The sequence below is a fragment of the Sturnira hondurensis genome, unplaced genomic scaffold (genome assembly GCF_014824575.4).
Source record: "Sturnira hondurensis isolate 20B ecotype Veracruz unplaced genomic scaffold, ASM1482457v3 Scaffold0001872, whole genome shotgun sequence".
In the NCBI taxonomy this organism is placed as follows: domain Eukaryota; kingdom Metazoa; phylum Chordata; class Mammalia; order Chiroptera; family Phyllostomidae; genus Sturnira; species Sturnira hondurensis.
Window position 1 is genome coordinate 12,063,350 of NW_028074503.1, and position 13,990 is coordinate 12,077,339.

Here is a 13,990-nt window from a genome sequence, read left to right on the forward strand (position 1 = left end):
ACCGCGATCATGTGGTTTGCAGGCCCACGCTCAATCCACTGAGCTACACCAGCCAGGGCTGTATCATATAAGTCTTAGTGCGGGGCAAAGATCCCCACTACATAAGCGAAGGTGCTCAAAGAGTCTTGGAAAAAATATTTAATGCAGAATTTTGTCCAGTGAATTTCTTTGGAAACCAGCACACTGTGGATTACAATACAGGAAATTCTAGAGTAATTCTAGAGTAACATTTTCTTATACAAAATATCTAAACATCCCTGAAAGAAGGAATCTAACTCCAGAGTCAAGAGGGCAACATCTATTCTAGTCATTGGATGCAGAGTCTGACCAGGCTCTGAAGGACTCGGTGGTCAGCAGAGGGGTTCAATTTGTTTCCTAAGGAGATTTAAAACAACATACTTTTCTAAGTTTCAGTTACTGTGTTCTGACCTTTTGATCCTGACAGCCACAACATTTAAAAATATAATTATGAGTTCACTCAGAGGGAAGCAATTAAATCATTTGAAGGCAGAATATGTACCTAATATTTAATTAACCTATATTTATAGCATAAATTATCACTTAATTTTCCCTAAACTGATATTTATGGTAAAATATTAACCTATTCTCAGCAGTGAAGTCTAAAGTTCTCTAAAGTTTAGTATAATTAAGCATAATTTTGTAAGATCTATCCATCCATCCACATACATTGTAAGTTGATATTTGTATGCAGGTTAGCCACTAAATTCTGATTCAGTTTTGTTCCCATTCACCAAAACTGGCCGGACCAATTGAAGTGTATCAAAATATTCCAAGAATACAAGTATTATACAAAAAGGGGAAGATTTTCAAATTCTAACAAATAAACTATGTATTTCTAAATGCTAATTGAATTAAATACATTTTTAAATGAAAAAGTAGCCTTGAATATATTTTTATAGTCCATAATGGGCAAAAGGCGATATAAATGTTGATGAACTTTTTTAAAATTTATTTTTATTTTTTATTTTTATTTTTTTAATATTTTTTAAAATTTAATTCTTGTTCAAGTACAGCTTTCTGTCTTATATTCCCAACCCTGCCTGCCCCCCTGCCCTGTGCTCCCCACCTCCCTCCCATTTCAGTTCCCCACCCTTAGTTATTGTCCATGTGTCCTTTATACTTGTTCATGTGAGTCCATTCCCTTTTCCTCTATGATTCTCTCCCCTCCCCCCTCTGGACCCTGTCAGCCTGTTCTGTATTTGAGTGTGTTGATGAACTTTTTAATTTGCAAGTCTTTCTCCCTGTTTCCTTGTTTCTAAATATTACCATATCCCTTTGCCTGGCACATAGGATACTGTTAAGGTTTAAATGTATAAATAGCCATTATTTGATAAATTATTGAAGTACTAAATACTGCAAATCAAAACTACATTAAAAAATTTGTACACCATTCCACTGAGTCAGAGTACAATAAAGGGGCCTTGAACACCCTCTTCTAAAAGCAATTTTGAGATGCCATGACAAAAATCATAGAAAATGATGGCTAGCCCTGGCTGGTGTAGCTCAGTGGATTGAGCGTGGGCCTGTGAAGCAAAGGGTCGCCAGTTTGATTCCCAGTCAGGGCACATGCCTGGGTTGCAGGCCAGGTCCCCAGTGGGGGACATGTGAGAGGCAGCCACACATTGATGTTTCTTTCTCACTCTTTCTCCTTCCCTTCCCCTCTCTCTAAAAATAAATAAAATATTTTTTAAAATGATGGCTAAAGAAAAATGTATATTTTTTCCTACTGTAGTTTTAGTTTTAAAGCTTACTAAGCCCATGTACAGAGAGTTGAGAGTATGCCTCAACTCCACTTGGTATTCCTATAATAAAAAAAAAGGCAAAAAGAAAAATTAAACATTTTTATGACTTCAAATATAAAAATCCTTTGCTGTTATTTAATAATCATTTTGAGTTTAGTAAAGCACAAATATTCCCTTACAAAAGTATGAATAATTTACAATAAGGTATTAAGTCAGAAAACCAGTTAAAATGATTCTTAAAAAACTATTTCTCTATTAAATGAAGTTGAATGTTTGAGTCCATTTCTAAGTCTGACACTTTTCCTTTGCTAGATATTATTTAATAGCCTTAGACAGCAAAAAAAAAAAGAAGAAGAAGAAGAAGAAAGAAACCAATACAGATCAGCTGTTTTTAAGAATGTTCAAATTCAGAATAAAGTAAATAATTGATTAAGCATAAGAATACTTTTTAGAGCTAATCCATACTCCCACAAATTTCTAGGATCTGGGATTTAAAGCTGAAAGCCTAGGTGACGACATTTCTACTCACACTACATTTAAATGGGTGGCAAAACAAGAACACTTCCAAAGTGATGGGCATTTGAATACAGAGCTTGTTTGAGCTTTCTGGTCCAGAAGGGTTTTGGGAATTCTGTGAAATGAACCGCAGCCACGGCACATGCTCGAGCCCTTCCAGGGAAGGATGCATGCCTTCTATTCCACAACAGTCTGAAGGACCTCCTGTGTTGATGAGGAAGTCAAGTGACTGTACAACTTTCAAATGATTTTAACCACAACGCACTACTCTAAGACTGCAAAAAGAAACTTTTTAAAAATAGCTTACTATCTTTTACTCAATTTACTCAGTTTTTTAAAATGAGGGTAAAATACTTCCCATGCACTTTCTGTGCACTTTTTAAGTTTATGTTTTTATTGAGTTAAAGGAGCATTAAAAACTTAAAATAAGCTAAATACTAAGCATCGGTCTTGCAGCATGCTTCTCTAAATTTGTTCTAGTTTGTGTCTTTTTGTTCTTACTTGATTATCCAGCCCGATGGAGATACATTTCCCTTCCTTTCCTCCTTTAGTCCAACATACAGACGATACATACGGGGCAGGGCAATATAGGTTTACAGTTGCTCATATGGAAAGTAATACAATAATTAATCAATAAATAACAAAAATAAACTCTGTGATTCATGTACTCACAGAGTACATGCCTTTATAAACCTACTTTGGCTTATCCATGTCATTATAAAGTTTATATTATGAAGCTTATATCTCTAAAATGATGTATATTTTCTATTTTTCTTTTGATATTGAATATATTGCAAATCTTTATAACCATAGTGAGATGAAAATTAAAAATAAATGTTTTTTTTCACTTTCCATTTTATATGGTGTCCAATAAAGACATTATTCTATCTACCTGTGTTATAATTATTGGGAAGGATTCCTAAAACTCACAATATGCTATTTCAAGTTTTCTAAACTAACACATTAATTACTTAGTGTTAAAAAATAGAACATTGTAATTTAACTTTTAAAATTTTATATTGTTCAGTCCCAATTTAGACCTAGCACCCAGAATCCCCACTGATTTGAAAAAAAAGGCATAAATTAAAATTTTACCACTATGACTTCGTATTTTTAAGTAAGCAGAAATTTTCCCACATTTGTTTGATGAACTCTAACCAAATGTGAATGGTATTCATTCATACCTTTACTCCCTCAGATACTACATCACCTGAAGGTAGGAACCATGCCTCTTATTTGTCCCCACTCTATACACATATTTCAGCAAACAGGAAGTTCTAAAACTAAGATACAGATGAGGAAGAAAAGCTACAACAATAGTATAAGTTACATGAACCTATTTTTATAAAATAATGATGACAAAATCTTCTGAATATGGACATATGTCTACATGCATGTGTGTTTAAGTACAAAAAACTAAGAAAGAAATGACACAGTAGTTTGTCACTATGAGTGACATCTAGGAAAGTGCTGCTGTCGGGGCCTAGGAGAAAAAAAGAAAGCACAAAATATATATAAAACTGCTATCACAAATCATAATTATAGTAAAAACATATCTTTTAATCATTTAAATAATGGATCATTTAAGAACTATCTCAAATGGAACAGCTATAAGAAAATCAACAGCATAACAAAATACATTAATTAATATGATATTTTCATTCTAGAAGAAAAAGAGCTAATAGATTAAAATAATAGTTTCATACAGTGGTAAGGCCTCTGAAAACTGTTGATTTCGAAGATAGGGGAAGACGGTCCTGAGCTCAGGAAGATATCAAGGCTTAAAGCAGTTTATATGGGATTCATCAGGACGTGGATGGCACTGGAGCCATGTGATTATGTAGAGAGCGGGTGTAGAGCAGCGTAGAGAGGTAAGAGCTTCACTGCAGAGCACTCCAACCTCTACAGGATAGGGCAGATACGAAAAAGGAACGCACAGAGTTTACGGAGGAAGAGGCCCACCAGGAAACAAAGGGTGTGCCTTTCTTTAAAGTTAGGATGGAAAGAGACAAGGGATAAAAAAAAAATCTTGACCAATGAATCAGGCAACTTGAAGGTTGCCGCTGATATGCATAAAAACAAGTAAAGTACAGAGGCGAGGATGGATTTCTAACTGAGATGAGCCAACAGAAGTAGAGGTAAGGAAGTGGAGACGATGAGACAACTCTTTCAATGTGCGGCACTGTGAAGTGTGTATGCAGTGGGGCAGAGAAATGCAATGAATGCAGGAGCACCGTGGGATCAACACAGGCTTTATAAAGATGGTATTTGTCATACCATGTTTGTATGCTGATCATGGGAAAACCCATGATGGAGAAAGGAGGTCATTTCAACAGAAAACTCAATGAGAAGTGTGAGGAAAAGGCCTTTAACCTGAAAGTAAAGGCTTAGGCTTACCTTGGAGAAGGAACAATTATAGGTGTTTATCCTTGAGGCACATATCAATAATATATGATGAGAAAGGGCTTTCTCCTAAGAATAGGTAATACTTGAAGGTATTTTACTACATCTCATTAAAATCAATGTAGATTTAAATCTCATCAGCTATTCCTTAGCCAATAATCCTCAACTGGCAATTTCAATCAAGAAAACCATGAATTTACATCATGAGAGACATTTTCTTGCTATTTAAATCCTACAAAATCATAGACTAAACAAGATCATGACATAAACACATATTTGTGACAGCATGGATGGACCTGGAGAGTACTCTGCTAAGTGAAATAAGCCAGTCAGAGAAAGACAAGAAACATGATTAAACAAAATAAACTAACAAAGTGGAAACAGATTCACAGATACAGAGGAAAAACTGACAGATATCAGAGGGAAGGGGGTTGAGGACTGGGGTATCAGAGTGAAGGGATTAAGCAAAAGAAAAAGAAAAAAGAAAGACTCAAGGTCACGGACAACAGTACCGTGATTGCCAGAGGAAAGCGGGGGTTGAGGGAGGTAGAAAAAGGTAAAGGGGAGATAAATGGTGATGGAAGGAGATTTCACTTGGGGTAGTAAACACACAATAAAATATTCAGATGATGTATTACAGAATGCATACCTAAAACCTATGTCATTTTATTAACCAATGTCACCCAACACATTTAACAAAAATACATGGACAAATATTAATAGAGTGAGAAATACATATATATATTTCCAGTTATTCTATGATCCCACCGCAATACAATTTCCATTAAAAATCCAGCTCTGAACAAGTCTACATATAGATGAAAAATGATAATTCAGTTCTATACCAGAAGAACTTCTTCATTCTTAGAAATTTCTCAAATAAATGTGTTCTTCCTACTACAATAGCGATTCCACTATATGGTGAGTAAGATGTGATTTTAAAATCAGTGATCTGTGCACTCCTAACACATGCCAACAAACACCGACATCTTTTAAACTCCTCTGTTTAAAAGCAGTACAACTCCTTCCACTACTGTTTGTACTACTTTCAAAGTAGTACTGTTTGTACTGCTTCTAAACAAAGCCAAGTCCTCTGTTTAAAAGTAGTACAAAAAAAGAACGCTTCCAGCTTTTTGTCAGATGTTTGCATGCTTAAATCTATGGATTTCTTAACCTTGAAAGCACAAGCAGAACACTCAGAGCAGCTAGAAATGCAGCAATATTTTGCAGTGAGTTTTTAATAGCAAATGTCAAAGAAACCAAGGAAAGATTTTTATTTCCCTATCTGCAGATGTAGGCACAAAATGATACAGTCACAGAAAATTTATGTAAACTTATTACAGAAATAATAAACTAATGTTGAATAAAATTGGCCAGTTTCCTTCTATTTATAACCCCTAATTCTCATTCACAATTACCCAAGTAACACATTTACTTGCATGCATCACTTTATACTTATAAAGACAAAAATCTGCAGAGAGAGTTTTTAAAGGTCTCTGAAAACATTAGACCTAAAGTGTTTTAACTACCAAGTCTACTTACTCTATACACCCAATTATCTTTCTATCAAGAACAATGGGGTGATTCAGGAATCTTTAATGAACCAAAAAAAATAATAGATCATAATCTTTCTCCCTTTTATAGCTGAATAAAGTAGCTCAAGTTCCCAGCAAAAATCTTCTTACTGAGCAAAATAACTCTGATAAAATTATCTTTTTATATCAATTGTTTTCAGTTTACCACCTTGTCTTATAGTAAAATTAAAATGTCCAGATTATACTTTTGGTCATAAACTCTTAATACACTCAGAAGATTGATGGCCTGAGAAACCCAAGCTAGAAATCCAAAGTACGTGGATAGAACACATTTTAAGTTTAGAGAACAAAACATGGGCAAGCTTAAATTTTTACAACTAACATCTATTCATAAATCAGTCTACCCCCACCCCGCCCCCAGTTTTGAACAAACTACTTGAATCCAAAAATAATGAAGTGGATAACGTAAGCAGAGTCCACAGAAAAGTCCCGAAGAAACAGATAAAGAATGGAGACAAGAATAAGAGGTGGCTGTTCTAATAAATTCTGACTCCGGGTTGTTTTTGTTTTGTTTGGTATGTGTTTGTTCAGTCTGAACGGCTTACCATCTTGCTGGCCATGAAGGGCCTGGGGACTCTGCATTCTTTCCTCAAGATTGGAGCTGAGATCGGAGTTCACAGCCGACATCCGTGTGGAATCACTCATATCGAATTCATCACTTTCTATTGAACTTTCATCCTGAAAATGGTTTAAAACCTCATCAAGCATCATACAAATAATACATTTAAATAGTGACCATTTTATCACTAGGGTCCATTAGAGTTTAGCCAGTACATTGCTTTTACAGGACTCAGATAAATATGTTACACATTGAAATTCAAAATAACAAGTAACAGAATAGCTTCTCCCACTAAGAAGTTTCAAGACTTGTGAAGACTCAAGCCATGCGTCTTTGTAGAGGCCGATTTAAAGGGTAGAATAACATGCTTAGGGAGGATATAGTTGGGGATTCATCCTGAATTACAAAAGAATGGATTTTTTTTTCCTTTTTATTGAAGTTATTGGGGTGATATAAGTTAATAAAATTATATAGGATTCAGATGTACATTTCTATAATATAACACATTATTTTAATGAGTAATTAATGAAACTAAGTGAATGCATTCATTTTGTAAGTTCTATTCTAATTATTAACTGAATAAATTACCTTTCAATTAAAGGTAGGAAAGTATATAAAATATAATATTGTGGATTTTTTATTATCAACATAGGGATAATGTTAATCACTCTAGAAAGAAATTACTGAATATTTTTGGGGTAATCATAAAATTTAATTGATATGATATCCAGCACTGTGTGTTCCCCACCCCAGGTCAGGTCTCCTTCCACCACCATTATTTTATTAGCAAAAACACTTTCTGTAAGCACAGACCTTAAACTACAATAGTAATCATAATAACAACCTTAACCAAGAACTACTCATTGGCAAACAGGATGGATTCTAGGAACAAACGTACATGGCCAGATTCAAAGTCCACATTGCTAGAGAGCAACATAACCCCAGCACGTCTTTCTTTCCTCATAAGTGAACATAAATTTACTGCAAGCACAAAAAGGAATTCTGGGTAAACTGTGAAAGATGCATTTACCAAAAGCTAGTCCACCTAATAGCTAAATTAGCCAAAGGCCTTTTTGCCAAACGACCAATTCATCAACCCCTGTCAAATGTTAAACCAAATCTAAAATATATTGCAATAGCCTTTTCACGAAAGCAAACTCCTTTTGGAGAACTGACTTTTGGACAAATGGTTTGCTTATGTAACCAGGAAAGCCTGCGAAACCTGAGTAAAATATTGTAAATATTAATTGAAATCACTAGATTTGATTTTCATTTGTAAATGTTGGATGTGAAAGTTTAACATAATAAGTAGTAGTAACAATGCTACTATTTACATTTCAGACACTGTTCTTTTTATTTTTTCACTCACTTCACCACAGCCTGTAAATTAGGTTTCAGAATCCATCCAATTGTACACATTGAGAAACTGAAAGTCAGAACAGTTAAAATCATGTATCCCACTATTGTATACCAGAACTGGAATTCATATGAACTCACCTAGGCTTTTGAAAATACCTTCTTAGAATAGAAAGAGTTACCTTGGCTTTATAAATTATATCTTGATATCTATCAGCAAAGAAGTTGCTGTGGTTAGGGGAGAAGAAGACTCCATTAGACTGACAAATTGGTATTCTGGCCCATAGGTCCGGTCAAGGTGGTGTTGATGTCCTTCCTTTAGCAAAAGTTCTGATCATGTCTGGGTATACTGAGTAGTATTAGCTCTTTATTATTTTAGTGAGGACATGCCACCCTGTGAGCCCTCTGGGCCATCAGCCACCTAGATGTCTCCTGGTGGCATATCCTCTCTCTCTGTACATTATGTTTTCTCCTATCTAAATTCTAAGGAAATCTAGTGCATCTGAAATAAATATGTATGTTAAAGGGAGAAAAAATAATAGAACTCAGTGTGCACATCAATGTTATCAATGTATATGCACATATAGCCGGCTGGCACAGATACCCATTTTATGAGCACATACACGTCACAGTGCCCATGATGTCAGTGTCTTAGACTTCATTCTCTAAAGCCAGACTGTCTGGTTCAGATCCAGGGTCTGCCACTTATGAGATGTGTTACTTTAAGCAAGTTTCCTAACCATTTGTGCCTCATGTCCTCATCTATAAAAGAGAAATGATAGCAGTATCAATCTCATAGGGCTACAAAAAGATTGAGGAAACATGTAATTTGTAGTTAGAACAATATCAGATACACATTAAAATAAGCACAAAACTCCTTGATATTGTTATGTAGAATATATAAAAATTCTACAGTATATAATAAGATTCATATTTATTATATGAACATATATAAAAATAAACTTAAATATAATGGTAAAGATGAGCAACGTGCATTTACAAAGTAGGTTTCTATTCTACATAAACATTGCCTTTATAATAAGCATTTATTTTGTATACTAGAAATAGCTAACTATATGTAACCTAGTAAAATATTGTTTCCGTGGTGTGTGTGTGCATAGACACCATCTGAGACACACGCATGTGTATGAGTGTAAAATGTATGTGTATGTGAGAATGTGTATGCATGTGTTGAAAGAGCCAGCTCACAGTCTTTGTTCCATGGAAGGATTATATAAACTGTCTTAGCATGTTATGAATAATTAATATACTTTCTATTACCACTAAGTGACACTCTTGTCAGCATACTTTCTAAGATACCTGGACAATAGATAAAAATAATTATGCAACCAAATGTACCTGTTCTTTATTTGTATTTTTTTAAACACAATTTTAAGTTACACATCATAAGTAGCTTAATGATTATGATTATTTAAATACTTTCCTCTTTAAATAATACATAGTATTATTTAAATACTATGAAGTATGATTTGCTTTTCACAATTGTACTACTTATTAGAATATGAATTATCCACTTGCTTATTTTTACAAAGGACTTTATTGCATTAAGTGTATGCATTCATTCTGTAAGTTCTATTGTAATTATTAACAGAATAAGTTATTATCATTCAATAAAAGGTGGCAACAAGTATGAAATATAATATGCTTTTTATTATCAACAGAGATAATGCTAATCACCTTAGGAAGAAATTACTGAGTATTTTCAAAGGTAAAGAATCATAAAATTTGATTGAATCATTGATATGATTCAATTTGCTTTGAATCATATACAATTTGATATGATATCAAGTATTTTACTTTACTCATGATCATCTTTAAGCCATTCATCTAAATCCTTATTTCTGTCTTGTTTTGTGTGAGGACCTGTAGAGGAAATGACTCTCCACATCTTACACTGTGAGCTTATTCCTTACATGACTACCATCTCGTGATAATGAAAGCCATGGCTAACCATCATAACTCTGCTTCCTTGAAACTTAATTTTAAAAATTAGAATATATATTCTACTGTAATAAATGATTTTCTTCCCAGTCTTTCCCCTTTTAAGAATGGTACTTGTTTTGTATTTTGAAAAAAACTTTATTTTTTGAGCTTTTACTTCTATTTTGAGAAGTTGCTTAAAATTTACATTTCTAATTTGCTCCACATTTCATTTTAGTTTTTGAGTTCCAGATTTTACCTTTAGAGAATCTTTATCGAATACCCCCAATTGCCACTGTCACTACCTCAACTGGTTCAGGATCTCCCTTTCTATTTTCCTAATGACCTAGTAACATTCCCCTTTCATCTACCCACCTTCGGTTTCGTCCCCACCAGTCCCGTTCATCCACTACTACCAAATTAATCTTTCCATGTCATAATATGCCACTTCTCTGCTCATAAATTTGTAGCAATATACAAGTCAATCCATGTCTACCAAGTAATGTGTAAGCTACTCAATCAAATGTTTAGGGTTTTCCAGAAGACTGCCTGCCTCATCTTTGCCCTGTTGTTCGCTTACCTTGTGCTCAGATCAACTTGAAGCCTGTACTAGTAGAATTTCTATGAAATGAACCACTTCAAACCTTAGTATACATGAGTGTAGACCTTGTTAAAAATTCATATCATCGAGTCCCACACATCGGATCTAGAATTATAATCTTGGGGTGAGAGCCCTGAAACACGCAGTTAGTAAGCTCCGTAGGTGCAGCTAATGCTGATTATTTAGATAGGGCTGTTCAGGAAAACATCCTGCAATGATGGAATGGCTCTATAACATCCGCTATTGAGTGACCACCAGCCATATTTGGCTATTGAGTACTTGAACTGTGGCTAGTATGACTGAAAAACTAAATATTTAATTCAGTTAATTTTAATGAAATTTATATTCCACGTTATATATATATAAATCTATATAAATTTTATAAATTCATATAAATGTATATTTAAATTTATATAAATTTGAATATGTATTTCAAATATATATAATTTATATATTTAAATTATACATTTAAATTTGTATAAATTTAAATATATGATTTGCATTTATATTTAAATCATATATTCCACACATGAAATTCCATTAATTTCATTTTAATGAAATTTATATTCCACATGGTAGCTAGTGGCTACCATATTGGACAGTGCAAATTTAACAGTTCCTCACTGTTACATATTGGAAGTATTTGTATCCAATCATGCACTATTAGCAATGCACTAGACATTCTAACACATAAATTATTTCATATATCACAGGTCTTGGTTTAAATTTCTAGTCAAAGAATATAAATAACTTAAATTTTTAAATAATTGTTTTCAAACTCTTCCCCAGAAAGTTTGGTTAAGTTTAAACATCACCAACAATTTATGAGATCAATAGATCTTACACTGGACACAATATTTTGTAATCCTAAAGCCCACTTCTGGCCTTTTTTCTTTCTCATAATAGCTTCATAATAACATCTTATTATATACATATTTTCCTTATTTTTTTTTGTTGTCTCTCCCCCTCACAAGAATAGAAGCTTAATAAACTCAAAATTTTTATCAATTTATTTATTTTTTATCTCCATTTTCTATAAGAGTGTCAGTTACATAGAAGGTACTCACTAAATATTGATTTAATTAATACATCATTTAAATATAACTGATCACAATGGACTATCTCACTTTAATTTTAACATGACTCACTTTACTTAATTACATTTCTATCTTTCAATAATTATAATTTTTAAAATTAGATAAATAATCTACTCATTGATCTGAATACTTATTAAGGTACCATACATCCAACTCAGTATTTTCAAAATTTAAGGAAAGGCCTTATCTCCTAATTCAGTCACAAATTTAAAAGACTCTCTTTCCTTTGTGTGAAATACTTATAATTTTTTAGAGGCCAGAAGGACTCAGCAGATGTGACCTTTACTGTTGGTACAAAGTTGATCTTCTTACTTTTTGGCCTAGAAATAAACATATCAACATCTAAATGAGTTACAAGTAATTTGACAGCTCTCATTAGATTATGAGATTAATTTTTTTTTCAGTTATGTAATGAATCATGGAAATAATGTTTTCCATTTTCAGGAATGGATTGACAATAATATTTGCCCATTGTTGCTCATGTTGTTTACCCAACAATTTTATTACTATTTATCTAATTATTTATATGTAGCCATCTGGTAATATGGAATCTGACACTGTTACCGCACTAATACAGATCTTCTTATAGAATGTACCCCTAAAGTCTTTTGAGATAAAAGCAATTTTACATAGCTTTGAAATTAAATCTGCTCAAATAACAAAGAAAACCAAAAGCCTGAAATTTAATTTGAATTTTATAAAGTTAGCTCAGCAAAGTATTTTTTGAAATTAATAATACTCCATCAAATAATGCAATGTTTAAAGAATAAATATTTAATATTTCCTGTTCTAGAGAAATTTCAAGGGGAGAGAATTTATTAGCCTGAAAAGTTATTCTTAATATGTATTTATTATTAATATGTTCATTATTAATAAATATGTTTATTGATTAATGGCTGCTAGTTAGTTAATAAGGGTTTACTGAGTCCATATTTTTGTAACTCTTTTGGAAAACACACAGAGAGTACATGTACAACTTGGTTCCTGCTTTTGAGATATCTCAACTAAACCAGGGAGTTCATTCGTATTCTGGAAGTCAACAAATGTGTATTTCATGTCTAATACTTGCCAACAGGCATATTGCAAGACTGTTACTACACAAATTAAATAGAATAATTTGGAACATCAAAACCCTTAGATGAATCACCTCAAATTGTTCCTAAAAACTTCAGAGAAGCAGATAAACAAATATATAGAATGATCAGATAAACTATAACTTTAAAATAGATGCAAGATTTAGATGGTTGAGAAATGATTATACTGGAAATACCTGTTAAACTGACTTTTCTTCTTTCTAGGCAGAATAACCTTAGTACTAAAGGGTTGGATACTTTCCTGGGATGCTCACTCATTTGGGAAACTTCCCCCTGAAGTTTCCGGCACTTTACTAAGCCTAGCTCTACGAAGGTCCATTAACGAAAAAGAACCTTCTTGGGAATGAACACATTTTCACAGTTCACCAAGGTGAGTGTGTTAAGACAGGGAATCTCTACAGTCTCCATCTATGCAATCCTGGTGACATCTCTCTCATTGAAAAATAAATTACCATCTTCAAAATGCCACCATGCTTCACACCACAGCCGTGGTTATCAAATGTCATTCCGACCTCTGACAGCACACATGGATATTCCCATTTTACCTCATCCTGCTGGGAGTTCAGCAGCTGCAGTTTCATGTGCTTCATATAGGCCATGGTGATTGGCATGTTGTAGTCGATCATGCTGGTCACCAAGGTGGGAGGTTTTCCATTATCTGCAATACAACATTGTTCGTGGGTAATGAAAGTGCTACTGCATTCAACCTGTAATTTCAGAGTGATTCAATTTGTTCAAGTTGAAATAAGATTCTAGATACCAAGTGTATAGGAGACTGCAAGCATTAGGTATGGATTGTAGAAAAAATAACTGGCAAGCTTCTACAAAGGTACGGTATGTTGCACCAAGTTAGCCCTATGGCTAAATTAGTTACTCCTAACTGTAGAGGAGCTTTTGACATCCTGGGTAATAGCGAGTGAAGGCAACACAGTAATTAAACACAATTATTAGTACGTTTGAATTGCTCATTTTTGTGGCAAACTTAATTTAATAAGGTGGGACAAAATTAGGTTTACAGTTGTCTGTGAATCACGAGTTTATTCTTGTACTATTATTTATTATTGT

General features: G+C 33.5%; 1 protein-coding gene across 5 annotated transcripts in view; it reads right to left on the reverse strand.

Moving 5' to 3' along the window:
• Positions 1–13,990, reverse strand: part of NOL4 (nucleolar protein 4) — a 295,984-nt gene that overhangs the window by 195,601 nt on the left and 86,393 nt on the right. For all 5 annotated transcript variants that reach the window (XM_037032650.1, XM_037032640.1, XM_037032677.1 and 2 more), the window contains 2 exons: positions 13,471–13,583; positions 6,823–6,955 (listed from right to left, as the gene is read on the reverse strand). In XM_037032650.1, the coding sequence (XP_036888545.1) occupies positions 6,823–6,955; positions 13,471–13,583 (246 nt within the window). The remainder of the gene's footprint in view (positions 1–6,822; positions 6,956–13,470; positions 13,584–13,990) is intronic.